At 44.6% G+C, this 20341-nt stretch overlaps 1 protein-coding gene across 19 annotated transcripts in view; it reads left to right on the top strand.

The window, feature by feature from the left end:
- The window catches only part of DOCK10 (dedicator of cytokinesis 10), a 239284-nt gene that overhangs the window by 86664 nt on the left and 132279 nt on the right, over nt 1-20341 (top strand). For all 19 annotated transcript variants that reach the window (XM_034780722.1, XM_034780717.1, XM_034780736.1 and 16 more), the window contains exons 3-4: nt 4927-5016; nt 13662-13744. In XM_034780722.1, the coding sequence (XP_034636613.1) occupies nt 4927-5016; nt 13662-13744 (173 nt within the window). The remainder of the gene's footprint in view (nt 1-4926; nt 5017-13661; nt 13745-20341) is intronic.

Here is a 20341-nt window from a genome sequence, read left to right as displayed (position 1 = left end):
CCCTAACATCCAGTCCCAGCATCTGGCAGTAATGAGTATGAGTGTCTATTCTTCACACTCAGTTGTTATCATAAATAAAGGGTCTCTGCTGCGATCAAATGCAGTAACAGATCATTGAACTATAGCAACAGTCAACAAAAGAGTTTAAGCTCTGAACAGGAAGTGCTCTTGTGGCAAGACAGTTTGAAGCTAGTGGTCTAAACACAGCTAATTCTGAGAAGGGAAGTTCTGTGCAGCTTTTAAAAACCGAGTTAACTATAATATTATACAAGATCTTCATATCCCGGTTCTGTGTAAATTTACCTGTTGCATTCCTTTACTTTAGAGAATTTTTAACAGGAGATTTGGCCAAGTCCACTTAGATGAATAACTGGCAACACCGATCCACTTGTAATTGAAGGCATGCAGTATTTTTATTTGCTTTATTCCAGTCCTTTATGTACAGTCCAGACTTCTTGAGAGGCAGTGTTGTGCATGCAGTGGATAGAGTACCAGTATGGGAGTCAGCTGACCTGCATTCAGTTGCTTGTTCTGCCATTGTATTGCTGTGTGTGACCTTTATGGTGCATCGCTGAGCTGCCGTTTCCCTACTTGTAAAATGGGGGGAAATAAAGATTTGCCACTTTTTGCTCAGCACCTTGACATCAGTTGATGAGAAGCTATGTAAATCCTATGTTTTATTAAGGAGTATTCTTGGTAAAAGAATTAAAAATTCTGCATTCCCTACAGTAGCTATGGTGAGTGGATTCAACCTGGAGTCTTCTACACTGCTGTCAAGCAGAAGAGCTTTTGTTTGGGTCTGTAGCTCAGCCACCATCATGACAATGATAAAATTCTTAGCTGTAGTATATACTGTTAGGCTTTCTATTATACCCACCAACCCCACTCAATCTGCATAATTTATAGCCATGGATAGTATATGGTCCTTAATAATGATGGACTTCAGTTTACAAGCTGTGTTGTTGATGGGCAACTTGGTTGTTGCTGTCAGGACTAACTAAATCCCTGATCCTGCAAAGAGCTCTGTATGAATGGACCCCCAATGAAGGCAATAGGCCTCCATAGGAGCACAGGGATTCACCCACACAAGTTTGCCTGGGGGATTTGTGGCCTTAAAATAATTAAAATTAAAATTAAAATACCATTTAATCAGGATAGCCCAATGTAGTGAAGAAAATGATCATAGACAGTTGGGCAAAAAAAATTTGGACGAATAGCTTGTTCATTGAAAAATGGAGTGTGAAACTGAAATCATTTGCAAATTTGTGCTGAGTTTGCTGAGTAGTTTTGTCCGAACCAAAAAGGTCGAAATGTTTTCGTAATATTGAAATGTTTAGTGTCAACCTGAAAAATTTTATTTAGATTTTCGGGTGTATTTTGACAAAAGGAAAAGAGTGGCAATTCATAGACATTCATGAAGACAAGAAATAGTTGTTGGACCAGCAAAAGAGAAAGAGTTTGTCTTTACAGCGTGGTAGTTAGGACACTCATCTAGAATATGGGAGGCCCCAGTTCAAATCCATACTCCAATGACTACTTAATTATTGGTGCAAAATGCACCAGGTTCAAGAGGAGACACTGAGAAGCCCCATACCTGAAGGATACCATGGCCTTGTGGTTAGGAGACTCTTGCAGTGTGGGAGACCCACGTTCAAATCCCTTTCCCACATCAGGCAGAGGGGGAATTGAACCTGGGTCTCCTACGTGTACTGGGCTAAAGCTCAAAAGGAGGCGGCACCACCACCACCTCCTTGTCTGGCCATTTTGTGAATCCTTTCCTTTGCTTTTGTCAAAATTCCTGATAATCTAAACAGTGGGTTTTGGGTACAAACAAAATGTTTTGTTTTGACATTATCAAAATGTTACAGTTCATTTTGACTGGAACTTTTTTTTTTTTCAAATTTTCTAAATTTTCATTGAATAGTTTTGAAAAAATGTCATTTTCAGTTTGACCTGAAACAAATTCGAAATTTCCAGAGAACTGAAAAATCCATTATTCAGCCAGCTCCACTACTGACTTCTCCATAGTTGCCCTGTTGTGAAGCCATAAACCACTGAGGGGACCTTCACTGTCATAAAATAGAACCCTAAAATGGTAACATCCTGAGCACCGCTGTCTATCCCCACTTCATTTCTTTAATGCTCATGAAAGCTCATGCAAGTCTCCACTGTACATAGGCCTAGAATAATAAGACCGAGTTCTTTGGTAATAATAGCAAAGCACTCCTAAGAGATACTTAGTTGGGAAATCTGAAGATTAATTTGTAATAAGCACAACTGGACACAATAGAATAAAAATAATGGACAAATACATCCTCACAGCTCTTTGCAAGAAGCTAAATAGCTAACTACGGATACTGATGAGAGTAGAAATGGAAAGAAATGGTTTTGCTACGTCCCATCCTGAACCATCCAAATGAAACTGAGAAAAAGTTTGGGGAATCCCATCGTGTTTGCACCTGCCCATATAATGCATACAACTGTTTCAGAATTGCTCATGTGCAAAGCAGAGAAGGGGAAGCTGCGTACTACAAGTTAGATGCAAGTAAGAAACTCTTCTTTTTAGATTATGCACAGAGGGCTTTGTTCTGAGCCAAATTGTCATGTAAAGTCTGGTAAATGGACTTTCTTCAGAGGTTGCGGGGAGGAATACTCACCTTTAACTTGGAATCAGGCCATCAAACAAATGCTCCAAAATTTGAAGTAGCAGAGGCTGCGAGCCACTTCAAGGTATACTGAGCAATGGTTCTGCATAATCCACTGCTCGCACTCCCCTCTTTTGCCCCCAAACATCCTGTGCTGCCCTGTAACTGAAGGTAGAATTTTAGCGACTGAGTCAGATTCTGCTCTTTGTTATATTGCTGTAAATATGGAGAACATAAGAAAGGCCATACTGAGTCAGACTAATGGTCCATCTAGCCCAGTATCCTGTCTTCCAATAGTGGCCAATGCCAGGTGCTTCAGAGGGAATGATCAGAACAGATAATCATCAAATGATCCATCCCCTGTCGCTCATTCCCAGCTTCTGGCAAACAGAGGTTACAGACACTTCAGAGCATGGTTTTGCACCCCAGCCCATCTTGGCTAATAGCCATTGATGGACCTATACTCCATGAACTTATCCAATGCTTTTTTGAACCCTGTTATAGTTTTGGCCTTCACAACATCCTCTGCCAAAAAGTTCCACAGGTTGACTGCGTTGTGTGAAGAAATACTTCCTTTTGTTTGTTTTAAACCTGCTAGCTATTAATTTCATTTGGTGACCCCTAGTTCTTGTGTTACGCGAAGGAGTAAAAAACACTTCCTTATTTACTTTCTCCACATCAGTCATGATTTTATAGACCTTCATTGTATCCCCCCTTTGTCGTCTCTTTTTCAAGCTGAGTAGCTCCATTGACTTCACTGGAATCACTCCAGATTCACCCCAGGGTAATGGAAAGCAGAATCTGGTCCACCATGCCAGTTACAGAAAACCAATGGGACAGATCTGTGGATTAACTTGAGGATGTGGAAAAAGTACCCCAGGGTCTTGCAAGTGTGAATTTACAGTTGTTGCCTCACCCTTCCCTCAATGAAGAGGGATTCCCAGTCATGCAGAGGGGCAGTGTGAGCATTTGCAACTAGGTAGAACCTAATAATTAACACAAGGAAATCTAGCCCATCCCTGCAGATCTCATGGTAGCTATCTGGAGAGCCGCTTCTTCACTCTGCTCGCCACATTGGTCCTGACAGCCCAGCTCACTCCGGGTCCCTACCACAGCTGTGCAATGCCCATTTCCCCTGAGAATGGTAAAAGCTATGAAAAGGAAGTTAAATAGCATCAGTAAACCCCATGGGCGTCGGGTGAATGAGCCATTGGGAGAGGCTCTCTGCCTGAGGCCCCGCCCCTCCCCTTCGGCCCCACTCCCCCACCGGAGCACAGAGCACACCCCCCCGAGGCCCCCCGCCCCCCCCCCCCCCCCGTGCTCCCTGCCCCGGAGCACCGGGCAGGCGGCGCAGCCAGAGCACCCCCATCCCCGTGCACCAAGCGGGTGCCGTGACCGGAGCGCCTCTACCCCAGTGCTGGGCAGCGCGGTCCCAGTGCACCCAATTCCAGCCCCGGAGCGCTGGGCAGGCAGCACGACGTGCCTCAGTGCCCACAGCCCCAAGTCTTGCAAGCAACAGCCCCCGCCTGCCTATTCAGTCTCTCCACCATGGATGAGCAGGAAGGGAACTGGAAGCAGGCAGGAGGGGGCCAAGGGCAGAGCATGGCTTGGGCCATGCCAGGCTGTTTGGGGAGACACAGCATCCACCGGCCTGTGGTACCCATCACCCATAAGTCCATGAAGATTCTCACTGGGCTGCTAATGGGGATGCTACATAAAGTAGCTATTTCCTGGATCCATCCCTCTCTGATCCAACACCCCTTTCTCTTGCCAATCTTACAGTTGTCACATGGAGGGTTTTTTGCAGCTTGTTGGGACTCTTTGTCTGAAAGCCCATCCTGCTCCTTTCCAAGAATTTCAAACCCTTTATGTCCATTTCCCTACTTCTTTGCCTCCTTCCATGCCTTGGAGCAGAGAGGGGCATGGAGCACAGCTGGGTTTGTAGTGTACTTTTTGTGGAGAAAAGGTTAAAAAATTCTAAAACACATTTTTCCTTTTAAAGTCACTGATGAACAAGGATTTAAAATATTGAAGCAGGCCCTCCTAGAGCAAACCCCATATTCCCCAGAAACCTACGCCAATGCCTTTCGTTCAATGACTGCTTGAGCTGATGCACGCTATTTGCAGTACAGTCTATGTGCGGGGTGTGGAAGCCAGCAGAAAGTAGGCATCAGCAAAAATGCTGTCTCTTAACCCTTTTATGGACATGCCTTTAATTCTTTATAGTGTTTTTTAATTGTTTGTTGATTTGACTAAATCTTTTGTTTTTATTTCTTGTCAGACAGACACAATTGCATGGGAAATGAGAACTCTGTACCCATCTGTACCTGAAGATGCAGAACAAAATGTAGAAAATTTATTTGTTAAAGAGGTAAATATCCAGCATCTGTACTCCTTGATTTTAAATAAGTCCAATCACCCTTTTTATTACGTTTAATTATATGAGTCTAATGGTGATTTCTCTTTTGTTTTAGTCACATTTTTAACCAGTATGATATTTTTTGGTGGCCTGGTTTGCATCTAGAAAACTTGCAATTGTATTGCGCTTGCCTCTCAGATGTCATTGTTTTAATCCTGCATAGCTGATCCTTTTGTATTAGGCACATTTCTTAACATGAGCACTGAACTCTGGAGCTAGCAAAACCTGGGGAGTTTTGTACTTCACAAATATTTATGTCCTTTCAAAAAACATTAGATGTTTTGCAAAACATTTTGGAACTCTTAACACTAGTGAGATCTTGTTTCATCTTTATTTTGTTTTAAGGCCTATATTGTGGCCCTATCAGCTGGTCACATTAGGAATGAGGAGGAGGGATTCTGCACTATTGGCAGTGGCTGGAGGCATTGCACCTGTATGGTACACATGCAAGCAGAATGCTTCCCGGGTACTTGAATGCAAGCAGGAGCATGGTTGGTCCCAGGCTGCAGAGCAGGAGAGATGCATGATTTCAAACACGGCTGGTGATTTTATGACTCCCCTTTAGCTTGTCTTAGAGAGATTCTGGCTGCCTCTTGCACAGGAGCTCAAGAGGTAGACCGCTCCCTGCAACTTTTCCACTGTGTGCTAAAGAAGGCACAATGTGGCCTGGCATTTATATTAGAAATACAGATATATGGGACCAAATTTCAGCCAGCCTCCAAATTACATGCAATGGTTTTACTTACTTACATGCACAAATAACCATAGCCCCTAAAATGTATGCGTGTCTTGCTTTTTGTACCCAGAGGAGGCAGTTACACATCCCAATTTGTATTGACATTGTCTGTTTTCGTATGCACCATGGCTGCATATATACTTCTGCAGGAAAACTCATTTGCACACAAAAAAGTAGGTAAATAAACTCAGAGGCCAGCCTGAAAATTTGGCTGATAGATTCCCATGCAGCATAACACTTTACAAGCTGACCCTATTTTTCTCTCCATCTGTGTGACTAGAAACTCACTGCCAGCTCAAACTCCTTCTCTCCCTGCCACCTTTCCAATTCTGACAATAGGGCTTGATGAGGCAAGTCATTATTTCCCTTCTTTTCCTTTCAGCAGGGTGGGGTCTGTCTATTCTGTAGTTTGAGGCTCCACAAATTGTAAAGCCAACACTATCCACATTGCCGTGCTCAGAAAACGGAGTCTAAAAATAGAATGCAGTGCACAGTATCTGGGAATTATTACTGCTGAATACTCCAAGGAGGTGCTAATGACAAACTGGCAAAATCCTAAGCCTTCTCTGCAACACTAGAGAGCCAAGAATAAGAGAGAGCAGTAGAATAAGGGGGGAAAAAACAGCACTAGAGACACAGGACTGCAGTGGGAGTGCTGTGCATGGAACAATGGTAGGTTAAAGCCCTTAAACTAAATTTTAAAATAGAAATACATGTGTTCCGCTTCATGTTTCAAAGCCAAAAAATATATAAAGTCAATTAGGTCCAAGCAGGAAATAATTACCAATATCCAATCGTCTCCTTATTCCGCCAAGAGCATAACACAAAGGTCCTCTGGAGCCAGGGTATTCTTCTTCTTGGAAATGAAGATAAAAGATGAAGATGTAAATATTTCCTTCCCATTCTACACATAATTTCACTAAATATAGTATTACAAATGAAGGGCCACAGGACAAATTTATGAGTGAGCCCTTTTCTGTTCCAAGCTGGATATAGTCTTAATGGCAATGAGTATCAGAGGGGTAGCCGTGTTGTCTGTATCAACAAAAACAATGAGGAGTCTGGTGGCACCTTAAAGACTAACAGATTTATTTGGGCATAAGCTTTCATGGGTAAAAACCCCCACTTCTTCAGATGCATGGAGTGAAAATTACAGAAGCAGGCATAAATATATTGACACATGAAGAGAAGGGAGTTACCTTACAAGTGGAGAACCAGTGTTTACGAGGCCAATTCAGTCAGGGTGGATATGATCCACTCCCAATAATTGATGAAGAGGTGTCAATACCAAGAGAGGGAAAATTGCTTTTGTAGTGAACCAGCCACTCCCAATCCCTATTCAAGCCCAAATTAATGGTGTTAAATTTGCAAATGAATTGTAGCTCTGCTCTCTTTGAAGTCTGTTTTTGAAGTTTTTTTGTTGAAGGATGGCTACTTTTAAATCTGTTATGACTCCCCTGCAGCTTGTCTGCCACAATATAGGTGCTACAAAACGTGACACCAATATTATCTCTAAAAATGATAGCTATCACCTTGTTATATTTTGGGAGGAGTGTTTGTGCTGGAGCTGACCACCTGTCTGATAAAGGAAAGATTGTGGCTGGTTCTGAATCATGTGCAAGGGAGGAAGGAAGATGGTGCAAGTTGGTGAGGAAGTGGGTTGAGCTTCTCCAGCTTATGAGTCTTTGTAATGGGTAGCAGCACTCCCAGTCCTTGTGCACCTTGGGTCTGAATCCTTTGCCCATAGAAACCAGTGGAGAGGCTCCAAGGAACTTCAGGGGACATTGGATCAGGACCCAGAGACTAAGGAGATCTTTTGCCAGTCACACTGAACTCCCCAAAGACAGGAGCTGAGCTCTGGCCTCATCCAGGTCTTACCAAAGTGGATGGTGCACATGTTGCACCTTTTAAATGCCTATAGCAGTAGCTGCTCTACTCTGTACTTCCCCAACGTTCCCAGAAGCATGCTGCCTTCTTCAGCACTAAGGGCCTGATCCAGAGCCTGTTAAAGTCAATGGAAAGACTTCTTCAATGGGCTTTGGTTCAGCCAGAATACCTCCAGCAGCCAGAATACCTCCAGCTCCTGCCAGCTCTTCACCCCAGCACAGCTGTAATATTAAAAGCTATCCTTAATTTCTTCCAAATGCAGTTTTTTGTCCAGTTATTCCTTTATAACTCTGTGACAAGCGAGATTCATAAGAGAACTGGAAACTAAGTATTAACAGGACACAGTGGCTGATAACACCTTGCAAGTGACATCTGCAAAATCTAACCAACCTATTTGAATAAAGGAATTTTGGGTAAATAAACCACAGGGTATAAAAATACCACTGGATTACAAGCGATACTTCTCCTAAAACAAACATAAAGGGTTCAATTCTCCTTTGTCTTGTACCTTGTGGAGTCATTTACCCCTGTCTAGTGAATGTGCAGAAGGCCGCCATGTCAGAATGGCAACATTTTACACTCCACACAGATGTCACTAATTCTGAAAGGTAACAGAAAATCAAGCTTGTTTTGTAGAGTTGTTGGGTCAAAATAGCTTTCTTCTTCCACCTCAGAAGTGGCTACATTTTAACTATAGCTGTAATTAGCCTTACAATCCATACAAATCCTCTTTAAAGTGCTTTGAGATCCATTCAGATGAAAGGCAGTATATCAAAGTGAAGTAATAATAACTATTATATCCTTAATATTGAAATTTCATGTAGTAGATTTATGTGGTTTATTTCAACATACCTACTGTAGTAAGAATATTCCTTTTAGTCTGGCAATATAGGCTTCCCAATGAGAAAAATGGGGTAATATTCAGTTGTCCTTTAGTACCCAAGTTGTTCACCGTGGAGGATTTCTGTATTTACAGTATTGTACCATATCTCCATAGGACTTGTAAATGTTTTTGGTTATTAAACCAAGAGCTTTATTAATCTTAACACTAAAGAAGTAACAGCTTTACAACTACTCTCTTTGTAATTATTGAAAGGGGTTCTATATCAGTGCAGTCAATTACTCAGGCTATTTTGTCCACTATACACACTGCACACTCATTTCGTTCTTTTAAATTTCAAAGTCAAATTAAAACAGAACCTTAAGTTGGTAAGTGTCACCATCTAAAATAAATCAAAGGCTTTATTATCCATTATGCTGAAGATTTTTTCAGGTTCAAAAGCTGAGTGTTTTCAGTGTTTTAAAGTAGTGTATCAGTAGACTGCCACCAATGCACTGAGGCTCTCTTACAGCCTACATTTGCAGTACTTGGAGAAGTAAACAGTTTATTAAAATGTTGTGAATTAATTGCATATTTTAATTTTTAGGTTTGGTAAAATCTAGGATTCTCAACCAAGGATTCTCAATCACTAATTTTTATTTTATATATGAGCTGTATGAAATTGGAGAGTTGTAAAACTGAGGTCCTCCTGATGACTTTTGGCCAATAGAGATGGCATCATGCTTTTCATATAAGTAGAGGGAGTAACCTCAGAGGTCTGGCTAAATTCCAAACTAGTTAATGCTAGTAAATTCTGCCTTCCAAAATCCCTGTGTAGTTTCCCTTAAGTATGATGTTCTTTGCTTCCTGTTTTAAAACTCTTTCTTAGGGTTGCCCTTCACTGGTTTAATAGCTGCTGCTTTCCACCTCAGAGATGGCAGAATTTAAGTGGTGAATGAAGTTACATAATCCTTTATCCATCTAATATATGTGTAAGGTACTTTAGGGTTCAAAAACTGCTATATCATTCCACATTGTTGTTGTTAATAATAAACGAATGATTATATAAGTTCCTTCCCCAAACTTGCAGAGATCTTAAAGAGAATGTAAACTGTGAAAGAAAGGGGAACTCTGGCCATTTTCAAGGGGTTTCTAGGTATGCTCTTTAGTTCTGCTTCTCTTATTTCATTTTCCTTTTTTCAAAATGTTAATTTGCATTGCAGAGCAAACCTGTAACATGGCTACCCTATGAAGTGCCCCTTTTGCTGTGGCAGCCATCACACTGTCACCACCAACACAAACACTGGAAAGCTGCAGGTGCTGAGTTTTTGCAGGATGATTTCTGTAGGGGAAGGGGGGGCGGGGGGGGGGGGGGGGGGGGGGGGGGGGGTGGGAGAGAAAGGCTTCAAAGCCTGCAGGGCTGACAGTGGGTGGATGGAACAAGAGAGCTGATGCAAATGAGTGCCAGCCTTTCCCCATCCCATAATTAATCTCCTCCTAGCCCTACTAGGGCAAAACATACCTCTGGAATGATTCTCCATCAAGGTTAGGAGGCAGCTGTATCTGGCCTGAGGGCCACAGCTGTTCCTGCGGAAGGGTTCCATCCTTCTGATCAACAGCACCTTGTGTGTTTCCCTCCATAATTCAATAATTTCCCATCAAAGATGTTGATGAAATCAATACAAATGTTTTGGTATTTTCTGGTGGAAAAATGTTCAGTTGGCAAATGTTCAACCCATTCTGGTTTATAACAGACTGCAATTCTTAACCACAACAGGCTAGCTAGAGATAAGGAGAAGCCATTGCTCTAAATGTACTTGCCTCTGTGATTTCTCTGAATGTTACTTGAATGTGCTTTTTGTTCCTTTATATTTTAATTTTAATTAGTCTCTTCTTGAAGAAGCACAAGAAACCTTTATATTTAATAAGTTAAAACATTGTGGCCTGCTCTATATATTGTTCATGGCTATTTTTAAACACATCGGTAAAGAGCCTATAATGTTAACAAAAAAATCTCCTGTGTTGAATCCCTTTTACATGAATTGATTGCATCTTTTACATATTCTAATCAGTAATGAAAGTAGGACAGGAAAAATCAGTCCTTTCTTTAAAGGATTCAGTTTCTTTTTGTGTCTCAAATAGACAGTGTATGAAGTATGAATTAGCGGTCTACACTTATTCTGATCCAATTCAGTGAATGATCTTTTTCCCTGGCTCATGTAATACAGTATATACATTGCTCCTATGCAAATATTTACTTACTATGTCCCAGATGGTCACCAGACTGACTTAACTAAAGCTTAAACCACAGAAATACAATGGTGAGTTTGTTTCTGTCCACCTGTGAATCTGCAGAAAGGGCTCAATTTTGCTGTCATTGGAGTCCATGGTAAAATTCCCATTGATATCAGTGTGCCATATTCAGGTTTGGGCTGTGATCCTACAAGTTGCTGAGTGTCCTCCGTTACCATTTAAAGTCAATGATTGCATTAGTCTGTCTGTTTATCATTTAAGCCATAATATATGATCCTATCTGCCTGTATGATCTGGTCACATTTTCTTCCACTTTTTCGTGCAGCACCATTGAATTCAGTGGGGTGTAAATCAGAACTGAATTTCGCCCTGTGCATTCAGAATGAATCTATTACTGTAGCGATTTGGATGTCATATGTTGTTATATTTCATTCAGTGTTTATGTGGGAGGGGACAGCTTATGAATTTGTAGCTGTTTCCTTGTAATTTTGTTTCATATACCGTAAAATCAAAAAGAGAATGGGAAAAAAAAGTAATTTAAAATGATCTTGTCCCTGGCTTATGGGTTTTTTTTTGTTTTTGTTTTTATTTGTGGTCCCATCTGCTAAGAAGTTTTATTATTGACTTCAGTGGGAGTAGTTTAGGCCAATGCTGAGCCCTTTTGAAAATACCACCCACAATTTAGAAGATCATCAGACCTCACTCCAGAAGGGTGATATTATTTTCCATATTAATGGCCAAAGCCTAACTGCTCCCCTCCCTGTCCATGAGTACAGAAGGCTCTACACTTAGTGACACCACTGTAAAACAAGGACTGGCTGTGGAGAGGTCATGGCGGGAACATTCCTTGGAGTGGGGTTTAGTCTCACTGATCTATCTTGTCCTTCTGTCTTTTTATTGTCCATTTTCTCCTAATTTCATTCTGTCAAGCTTTTACTCCCTGCATTCTCTGTTCCCCTGCCCCTTTGCTCTCTCTTATTCAGTTCTCTCTCTCATCTCCATCCCGCTGTTTTCCATGAGATCCATTCTCCTCCCTCTCCCCACTCTGAAATGTCCCTCCACCTCATACTGTCTCCTTCCTGTGGTTCCCTTTCATCTCTATGCCCTGCCACTGATGTGTCTCCCTCCCTCCCTCTTTCTCTTCTCCCTATGTTTTCTCTTATCCCACCTAAGGGGGCCGCTGCTGCTGTTGAAGGGGTGTGCACGGAGGGCAAGGTCTAAGTCCCATTATGTCAGCTGCCTGTATTAAGCGATCTCCACTGTGCCACCACTCCTGCACTTACAGAGTCTAGTGATGCAGATGGCAGCCCTGTTGTTTGTCTTTTTAAGTACTCAGAGGGCACTCCGATACTACAATGATGGGAGTCATAACCTATCAGTATCTGGATAGCATAGGTATCCTCACTATAAATAGGTCCAGTTCTTCTTGCCCCCCAAACAAGAGGACTGTTGGTGCTGGGCTTTATGGGCCCCAAAGGCCAACTCTAGGTGGCTGACCCTGCAAACACTTCTGTTTAACTTTATGTATGTGAGTAGTCCCGTTGAGCTTGACAGATAGATCAGAATAAGGAGAGCAGGACGATAACCAGATAAACAGACATAATTAGAAAGTTCAGTGGGTAATTTAAACCTGTGCTGAAGTGCTTTGCAGGATCAGGGTCTTAGTTATTAGTACAGCCAAAATCTTTTTTTCTATGATTAAAAAACATAAATGCCATAACTATTTTATCTTCAGATGCTAGTAACTGTAGAAGAGGAAGAATGGTCTTGTGGTCAAGGAGCCAGTAGCATGGGTCCATTAACATACCATTTAACTCTAATAAATTGACTAAGGTACCAAGCTTGCTCATGATGACAGAATAGTGGGGTAATTTTTTTAACATACTATACAATTATTAATCCCTACAGTGTGCTTTAGAACCACAATTTCCAGAAGTCTATGATATAATCTGCTCCATTCTTCTTGTTGCAACTTTATAGGCTACCAATAAACATACAGATTTCTTGTTCCTCTCCACCAATATTTTCTTGCCTTGGCAATTTGAATCTTTGTTAAAATGAGTAACATGATAGTAGGTTATAAATTAAATATGACTCAACAATGTTATATTGTTGCAACTAAGGACATCATGCCATACTTACCACATTAATAATTTTCTATAAAAATGAGCAATACAGTAATTCTGTTCTACTTGACACAGAATAGACCTCAAATACAACTTGCATTCAGCTTTGGGCACCACATTTCAAAAGAGACATGAACATATTAGAGAGTTCAGAAGAGAGTCACAAAACTGACAAAAGGTTTAAAAAATAAGAACTATGAGGGGAAGTTAAGAGAACTGGAGAAATTCAGTATGAAAAAATATAACTCAGGTGAGACATAACTGTCCAGAAATACATTATGGGATGTTATAAAGAGGATAAGGATCAGTCCTTGAGGACAGAACAAGAAGTAATGGACCTAAGCTGTAGCAGGGAGAATTTGTTAGGTAGTAGGTTAAGTCTAGTTACTGTGGAAGTTAGGTAATGATGCATGATGCAAAGGGAAGACACAATTTATGTCAGTGGAGATATTCAGGGACACAGAAGTACCAATCTATCAACGTGATACAGTAATAACGTAATAAATCCTTCCATGATGCAGGAGGATGAAGTCAGTAATCTACTTTAGGTTGCTTCCGCGCAAATGAGTGAATTTAAAAAAACATCACCTTTGATTTAAATGGGAAATAGTGCTTTAAAACTCTAAGAAATATGAAATTGATTTTCCTTTAAGAATAGCAGTACCAAGCTATTAAACAAAAGAAAATGTGCTTCTGCTGGAGTTGTTTCTTTGTTCTGGATCCTTTCCTGAGTGTGAATAAGTTGAAATAATCTATTTCTTTCCTTTCTTTTTAGGCTTGTAAATATTACAATTCTCAGTGGCATGTTGTGAACTACAAATATGAAAAGTATTCAGGAGATTTTCGACATTTACCACAGTAAGAACTTCACTAGTTTTCCATTTTCTTCTCCCAGTTTGGTACTGTTTCGCTGAGTCATGTCAATATTTCCCCTTTCCCCCATCCCGTACCTGCTCCCTATTTGTTTTACCATAAACATACTGGGCCACATTTAAAAAAAAAAAAAAAAGCAGAGACAAAGATCCCTGAGCAAACACCTTCACATATCTACTAACCACTTTTAATGTAAATTCAAATCAAATGACTACTCTTGTATTATTAATATTTGTATATGCAAAGTACTGATTAGTACAGACAAATCCGGCTTTTTACTGTTATTAAAAAAAACATAAATGTCATAACTATTTTACCTGGGCCTAATTCTCCTGTCAGTTACAGTGCTGTAAAACTGAAGTTACTTCATTGATTACTTGGTTACTCTGGATTTACACCACAGTAAATGAGCTCAAAATGTGGCCCAATACATATAACGAGTGTATGTGCACACACACAAACACTTTTCATGCTTCCAGTGGTGGTCTACTTTTTCAATCTTTGGTCATTGTGTGAATAATGAACTTTTCCATGAGATGTAGGTTACAAAATAAATTCATGATTTCATTATAACCATTCTCATAAAACAAACTGACATTCTGCAGCCATTGGGCATGATTCTCTTCTCGTTTACACTGATGGAAATCAGGAGTATTTCTGTTGAGGTCAATGGAGTAAGAACAGTGTAAAAGTCATGTAAAATGAGAGGACAATCATGCTCCTTGACTTCAGGGATAAGAAATGAAAGTCTTTGGGCCAAATTCTTCATCTTCTAGGTATAATACATGTGCAGTTGTTCCCAATACCACGTTTTCCCAACAAACAGCTTATGCTTTAAATTAGGGATCATTATAGTGAGCAACAAATTAAATTACAGAATACTGAAATGAACATTAACTCCATCTTTCAGAGAATTTGAGGCATTAAAATTGTGGTACTGCATTCTTGTAAAAAAGATTATAAAAAAAGCAAGAAATAGCAAACAGGAATTGATTCTCTGGACGCTGACTGGATTAAGGATGAGAGGTGGTACAAACTGAGTCCATTCTTGTAGCAATGTTAAGATTGTCTCTTACAGTCTTCTTCAGATGCTCTGCACACAAAGTTATGTACTATAAGCCTTCCTTTGTATCCACAATTCCTCTCTTGTTTATTAATCTTACTATGAACAGAGAGTGTGTTAATCCTAGAGGCAAAGGAGAAGAGTGACACTAATTAGAGTTATTAGATGTAGTTGTGTTTAGATAACTTTTTACTCTGCGGGACAGTTTGTATGATGGTCTGTCTGCTCAGGAGAGGAAATTGAAAATGCAACATTTTGCAGTCCAAGTTTGCAAGTACTGTTCCTCTTATGAAATGTGCAACATGCTGAACTGTTTCTTATATGGAGTTTGCATTATTCTACATGAAACTAATTTGTAGTCAGTATGTATATTGTCTTCCATGGAGTTATGTTAGTCTATTGACACTGCTTGCAGCAGTTCTCTATTTTTCACATCCACTTGGGATATTATGGGGTCTTCTTGTCTTGTTTCCATATAATGGGTTATTGTCAAAATCAGAACATTTTGCTTATAATTACAGAGTATAATGACTGGGAGAGATTTCAGTGTACAGTCTTTTGAATCTCTAAAGAAAATTTACATCAGCTCTGTCCAAACATTGCCCGACTGATAGGTCCACTGGCATTTGGACAAGAGAATTAACCTAATTTGCACCGAATGAGGCCAATTGCAGACAGACTTTTTTTTGTTTGTTTTGTTTTGTTTTGTTTTTTTAGTACAGAGGTTGAAACCACAAAACATCATGCCAAACATTGCTCCAACTTGATCTGAACAGCGTCTGCTTATATCATGTTAGAGCATCGCATACTGTGACCCTTGTAGGCTGCACCTCTATGTTAACAATAAGGGTAGCCTCAAGTTGTCTCACATTTAGCCATCAGCCATAGTTTTGAGCATTTTTCATAGAGCTCCCATCACACTGCACTCTGCATTTACCCTAAGCATTTACACCCAGACCCCCCAACCAGCTGCACCTCCATCCCCATCCCAATAAGGCCCACTCCCCCAGCACCTGTCCCCCTCAAGCCCTACACACACAGACTCCCCCCGCTGAGCCCCAAACACCTTCACCTGGGCCCCCCTGCAGAGTTCCATTTCCCCTGCACCTGGAACCCCCCAGCGAGCCCCTGTGCATCCAAATACCCCTCACACCAGACCCCCCCCCCCAACAAGCCACCCGCAGTGAGATAGCCCCACACAGAAACCGCTCACCTCCACACTTGGATTCTGCCAGGCTGAGCCTGCCTGCTCACACCTGGTGTGCCTGGCATGGAAGGGCGGGACCCCAGGGTGTTTCTAGGGCAGGCCTGGCCCTTGCACTGTGTCAGGGTCGGGTGCAGCCTCACTGCCGAGTCTGTGTCCCGGGGGTGGGGCTGCAGGGTGATCTTCTACCTCAGTACAACTAGTGGCCTGTGTTCCCCACTGCCATGCTGGAGCTTCCACATTTATTTATTGACAAAATTTGCAGCATTTTAAAATATTGTGTGCAGAATTTTAATTTTTTGGCACAGAAATCCCTCAGGAGTATATAATGGGTACTAACACTTCCCTGTCTCTCCTGACGCATCTGAAGATTGCATTAACCTTTTTTATGGCCGCATCACATTGGTGCCTCTTATTCCTCCTGTGATCGACCAATACACCCAGGTCTTTCTCCTGCTCTGTCATTTCCAATTGATACGTCCCTAGCTTATAGCAAAATTCTTGTTATTAGTCCCTAAGTGCATGATTTTGCACTATTAAATTTCATCCCATTTCTATTACTCCTGTTTTCAAGATCATCCAGATCTTCTTGTATGGTATTTTGATAATCCTCCTTATTGGCAATACCTCGCAACATTGTGCAAATTTTATTAGCACTGTAGCAACGCAGGACTCACCCCTGCAGCGCCTCCTGCTGGTCATCCTTGGGAATTAGCTCTTCAACCCAGGAGCGCCCTCTGCAGGCTGGTGATCCACTTGCCGTTGGCCCCCGTGTCCCTCCCAGGACCCCGATGCCCTTATCTCAGGGTTCTGCCTCCTGCAGTACCCCACAGTCGTACTGGGTTTCCCCACCCCCTACCCCCACGTCGCCTCAGTTGTGGCTACTGCCAGTCTCTGTTCCCCCCCGTGCCCTGGGGTGGACTGCAGTCTATCAGCCAATCATCACAGGCATCAAGGAGTTTGAACTGGCTGCCCCTCTGCAAACCCAATACGTAGGAGGCCTAGAACTAGGCCCTGCAGCCTGGGGAGTTGCTGGCTTAGGGCTTCTCAGCTCCTAAGGCCTTTCCCCAGGCCTGCCTCCCTCTAGGTCCCCTGGAAGAGTTCCCCCAGCAGCCAGGCCTGTCTCCCCTCTAGTTTCCCTGGGTGAGTTCCCTAGCAGCCAGGCCTGTCTTCCTCTCAAGTCAGAGTGAGACTGCCCCCTCTGGCTTCCCTGGCCTTCTTATAAGGCCCAGTGGCTTAGTTTGGGGCATGGCCCCAGCCGCAGCCACTTCCCCCCCAATCAGCCGGGGTTTTACTCCCTTGCCCAGCCCCAGCCCTCTGCAGGGCTTTTCCAACCCCTTTCGAGCTGGAGCGGGTGTTCACCCCGCTACAAGCACGCTCCCACTTTTTGTGCCAAGGTCATTAAGATGTTAAATAAGATTGGTCCCAAAACCAATTGCACTAGTAACTTCCTTACAGCCTGACAGTTCTCCCCCCCTTCTTCAAAATAGGAACTATATTAACAATTCTTGAGTCATAGGGTATGGCCCCAAAGTTTACAGATTAAGTAAATTCTTCTTCGAGTGATTGTTCACGTCCATTACACATTAGGTGTACGTGCGCCGCGTGCACGGACGTCGGAAACTTTTTCCCTTAGCGGCTCCCGTCGGGTCGGCGGGCCCCCTCCTTCCCGCCAGAGCGGCGCCCCGCTCCAGGGTATATATACCCCTGCCGACCCGACCCCTCCAGTTCCTTCTTACCGTCCGTGGCGGCGTTGGAACAACTCTGTCTCTCGTCTGAGAGTGTCCCTTAGCAAATAGTCATTAGAGTTATCTAGTAGTCATCAAAGATAGAGTTTACTCAGTAGTTAACGGCTCATTAGAGTACTTAAAGCTCCTGCTGGGGTTGTCTGTTCAGCCCCGGCACCGGCCCTGGGCGGCGGGGTATGCCACACGCCCAGGGTTTCAAGGCCTGTGCCACGTGCCGCAGGCCTATGCCATTGAGCGACCCCCACGCTTCGTGTCTCCGTTGCCTGGGGGAGGCTCACCAGAAAGAGCGCTGCAAAATCTGCAAGGCTTTTAAGCCCAGAACTAGGAAAGAGAGGGACTTTCGCCTTAAGCAGCTGCTCATGGAGACGGCGCTACAGCCCTCCACTTCGACGGCACCGTCTGCCTCCGTGCGAAGCGCACCGGCTTCGGTGAGGGAACCGGCACCGGCGGGTCACTCGAAGACCGCGGCACCGACCCAGCGGGGAAGGGCACAACGCCGATTGTCTTCGCCGGCGAAAGTGAAGGGCCAGCCTAAGGCCCGCGGTCGCTCCCCGCATAAGAAGGCGGCACCGGTAAAGACCTCGAGTGCCCCTAAGGCCGACACGGCCTCGTCAAGGACCCCGGTAGTGGCTCCGGCGCCGAAGGGCCCGTCGAGCCCCGGGATGAGCGCGTCGAGCGACAATGAAGGGCTAGAGGAACTTGTGGAACAGCCCTCCACTCCGGACACGTTTGAGGCAGCTAAGGACCTCATCGCCTTGTCCGTTGAGGCCCCAGTACGCGCTGAAGGCGCCCCGCCTATGCTGCCGCGCAGAGGCAAGCCGGCGATGGTGCGCCCGTCACGGTCGCCGTCTCGGCACCGTTCCAGGGACCGGTCCCGGTCGAGCTCTGCCTCGGTGGACTCCCGGTTGCCCCCGGCGCAAGAAGCACCGCAGCAGTCGGGCTTCAGCACACGATCGGCACCGACTCAGCAACCGAGCACGAGTCGGCACCATGAAGCATTGGCGGCTCGTTACCCAAGGCCGACCAGCCGTAGCCGTTCCCGGTCCCGGGATCACTGGTACCGTTCCAGGTCCAGGTCGACGAGGCGCCATTCCAGGTCCTGGTCGCGAAGGCGCTATTCTCCAAGATTGGACCGGCACCGTCCTACGGCGCCACCGTGGCCTTCCAGGTCACCCTCCGTGGTCTCGGGGACTGACTCAGACCGATACGGCGGGGTTGCCCTTAGATCACAGGCCAGCAGGGACTACGTACAGTCCCAATGGGGCCAGCCGAGCCAATGGCCATTCTGGACACCCTGGGCCTACCACCAACAAGGGCCCCCATCGAGGGCTTCGAGATCCGGGCCATCCCGGTACCGATCCCGCTCCCCGCGGCACCGTCCGCCATCGTATAGGGAGGCAACGGTCTCTAGACCACCGGAGCGGGAAAGAGGGGACTCGGCACAGAGTACGGTACCGTCCCAATCCCACGCGGCGGGTCATGCCGCAGAGGAGCAATTGGCTGAGGCCGGACTGCAGGATACTGAGGATGGGCAAAAGGCCCCGACCTCGTCCTCCTCGCCAGATGAGGCAGTTGCGGGCACATTGGTGTCCGGCCCTCCCCCGATTGACCATCGGGCACATCAAGACCTGCTTCGCCGGGTAGCCCTTAATCTGGGTTTGCAGGCGGAAGAGACCGTGGAGCAGGACGACCCCATAGTCGATATCCTGAGCCCAGAGGGCCCCTCCAGAGTCGCTCTCCCGATTATATGGACAGTACAGTCCAACTATAAGACGGTGTGGCAAACACCGGCCTCTAGCGCGCCAACTGCAAAGGGCGTGGAGAGAAAGTACTTCGCCCCATCTAGAGGGTTTGACTTCCTCTTTCTACATCCGTCCCCCTGTTCGCTGGTGGTCTCGGCGGTGAACGAGAAAGAGCGGCATGGCCAGCAAGCTCCTGCCCCCAAGGGCAAGGAAGCTAAGAGATTGGACTTATTCGGGAGGAAAGTCTATTCATCGGGAGGCCTTCAGCTGAGGATCGCCAATCAGCAGGCGATCCTAAACAGGCACAATTTCAACTCCTGGGCATCAGTCGCCAAGTTTAAGGACTCCCTCCCACCTGACGCTCATCAGGAGTTCACGGCCCTGGTAGAGGAAGGAATGGCAGTGGCCAAGACCTCTTTACAGGCCGCTCTAGACTCAGCCGACGCTGCGGCCAGAACAATTGCGTCGGGAGTCGTGATGCGGCGTTCGGCGTGGTTGCAGGCTTCAGGTCTCCCGCCGGAGGTACAGACCACGCTGCAGGACCTCCCGTTTGAAGGTTCGGGCTTGTTTTCCGACCAGACGGACGCCAGGCTGCACAGCCTTAAGGACTCACGAGCGACCCTTAAGTCACTGGGTATGCACACGCCGGTGACGCAGCGTAAGCCCTTCAAGCCCCAGCCGCCGCAAAGGCATTACCACCCTCGGCCCCGACACGAGCCTTACCGCCGTCGAGGCAGGGATAATAGGCGGAGACGAAACAATACGCCTAACCAGGGCCAGAATCATGGCCAGGGCAAGCCACAGCCGGGAAATAAACCAGGCTTT

Source organism: Trachemys scripta, chromosome 9 (genome assembly GCF_013100865.1).
Source record: "Trachemys scripta elegans isolate TJP31775 chromosome 9, CAS_Tse_1.0, whole genome shotgun sequence".
Taxonomy (NCBI): domain Eukaryota; kingdom Metazoa; phylum Chordata; order Testudines; family Emydidae; genus Trachemys; species Trachemys scripta.
Note: the sequence above shows the minus strand (reverse complement) of the source record. Positions and strands in the feature narration are given on the sequence as shown.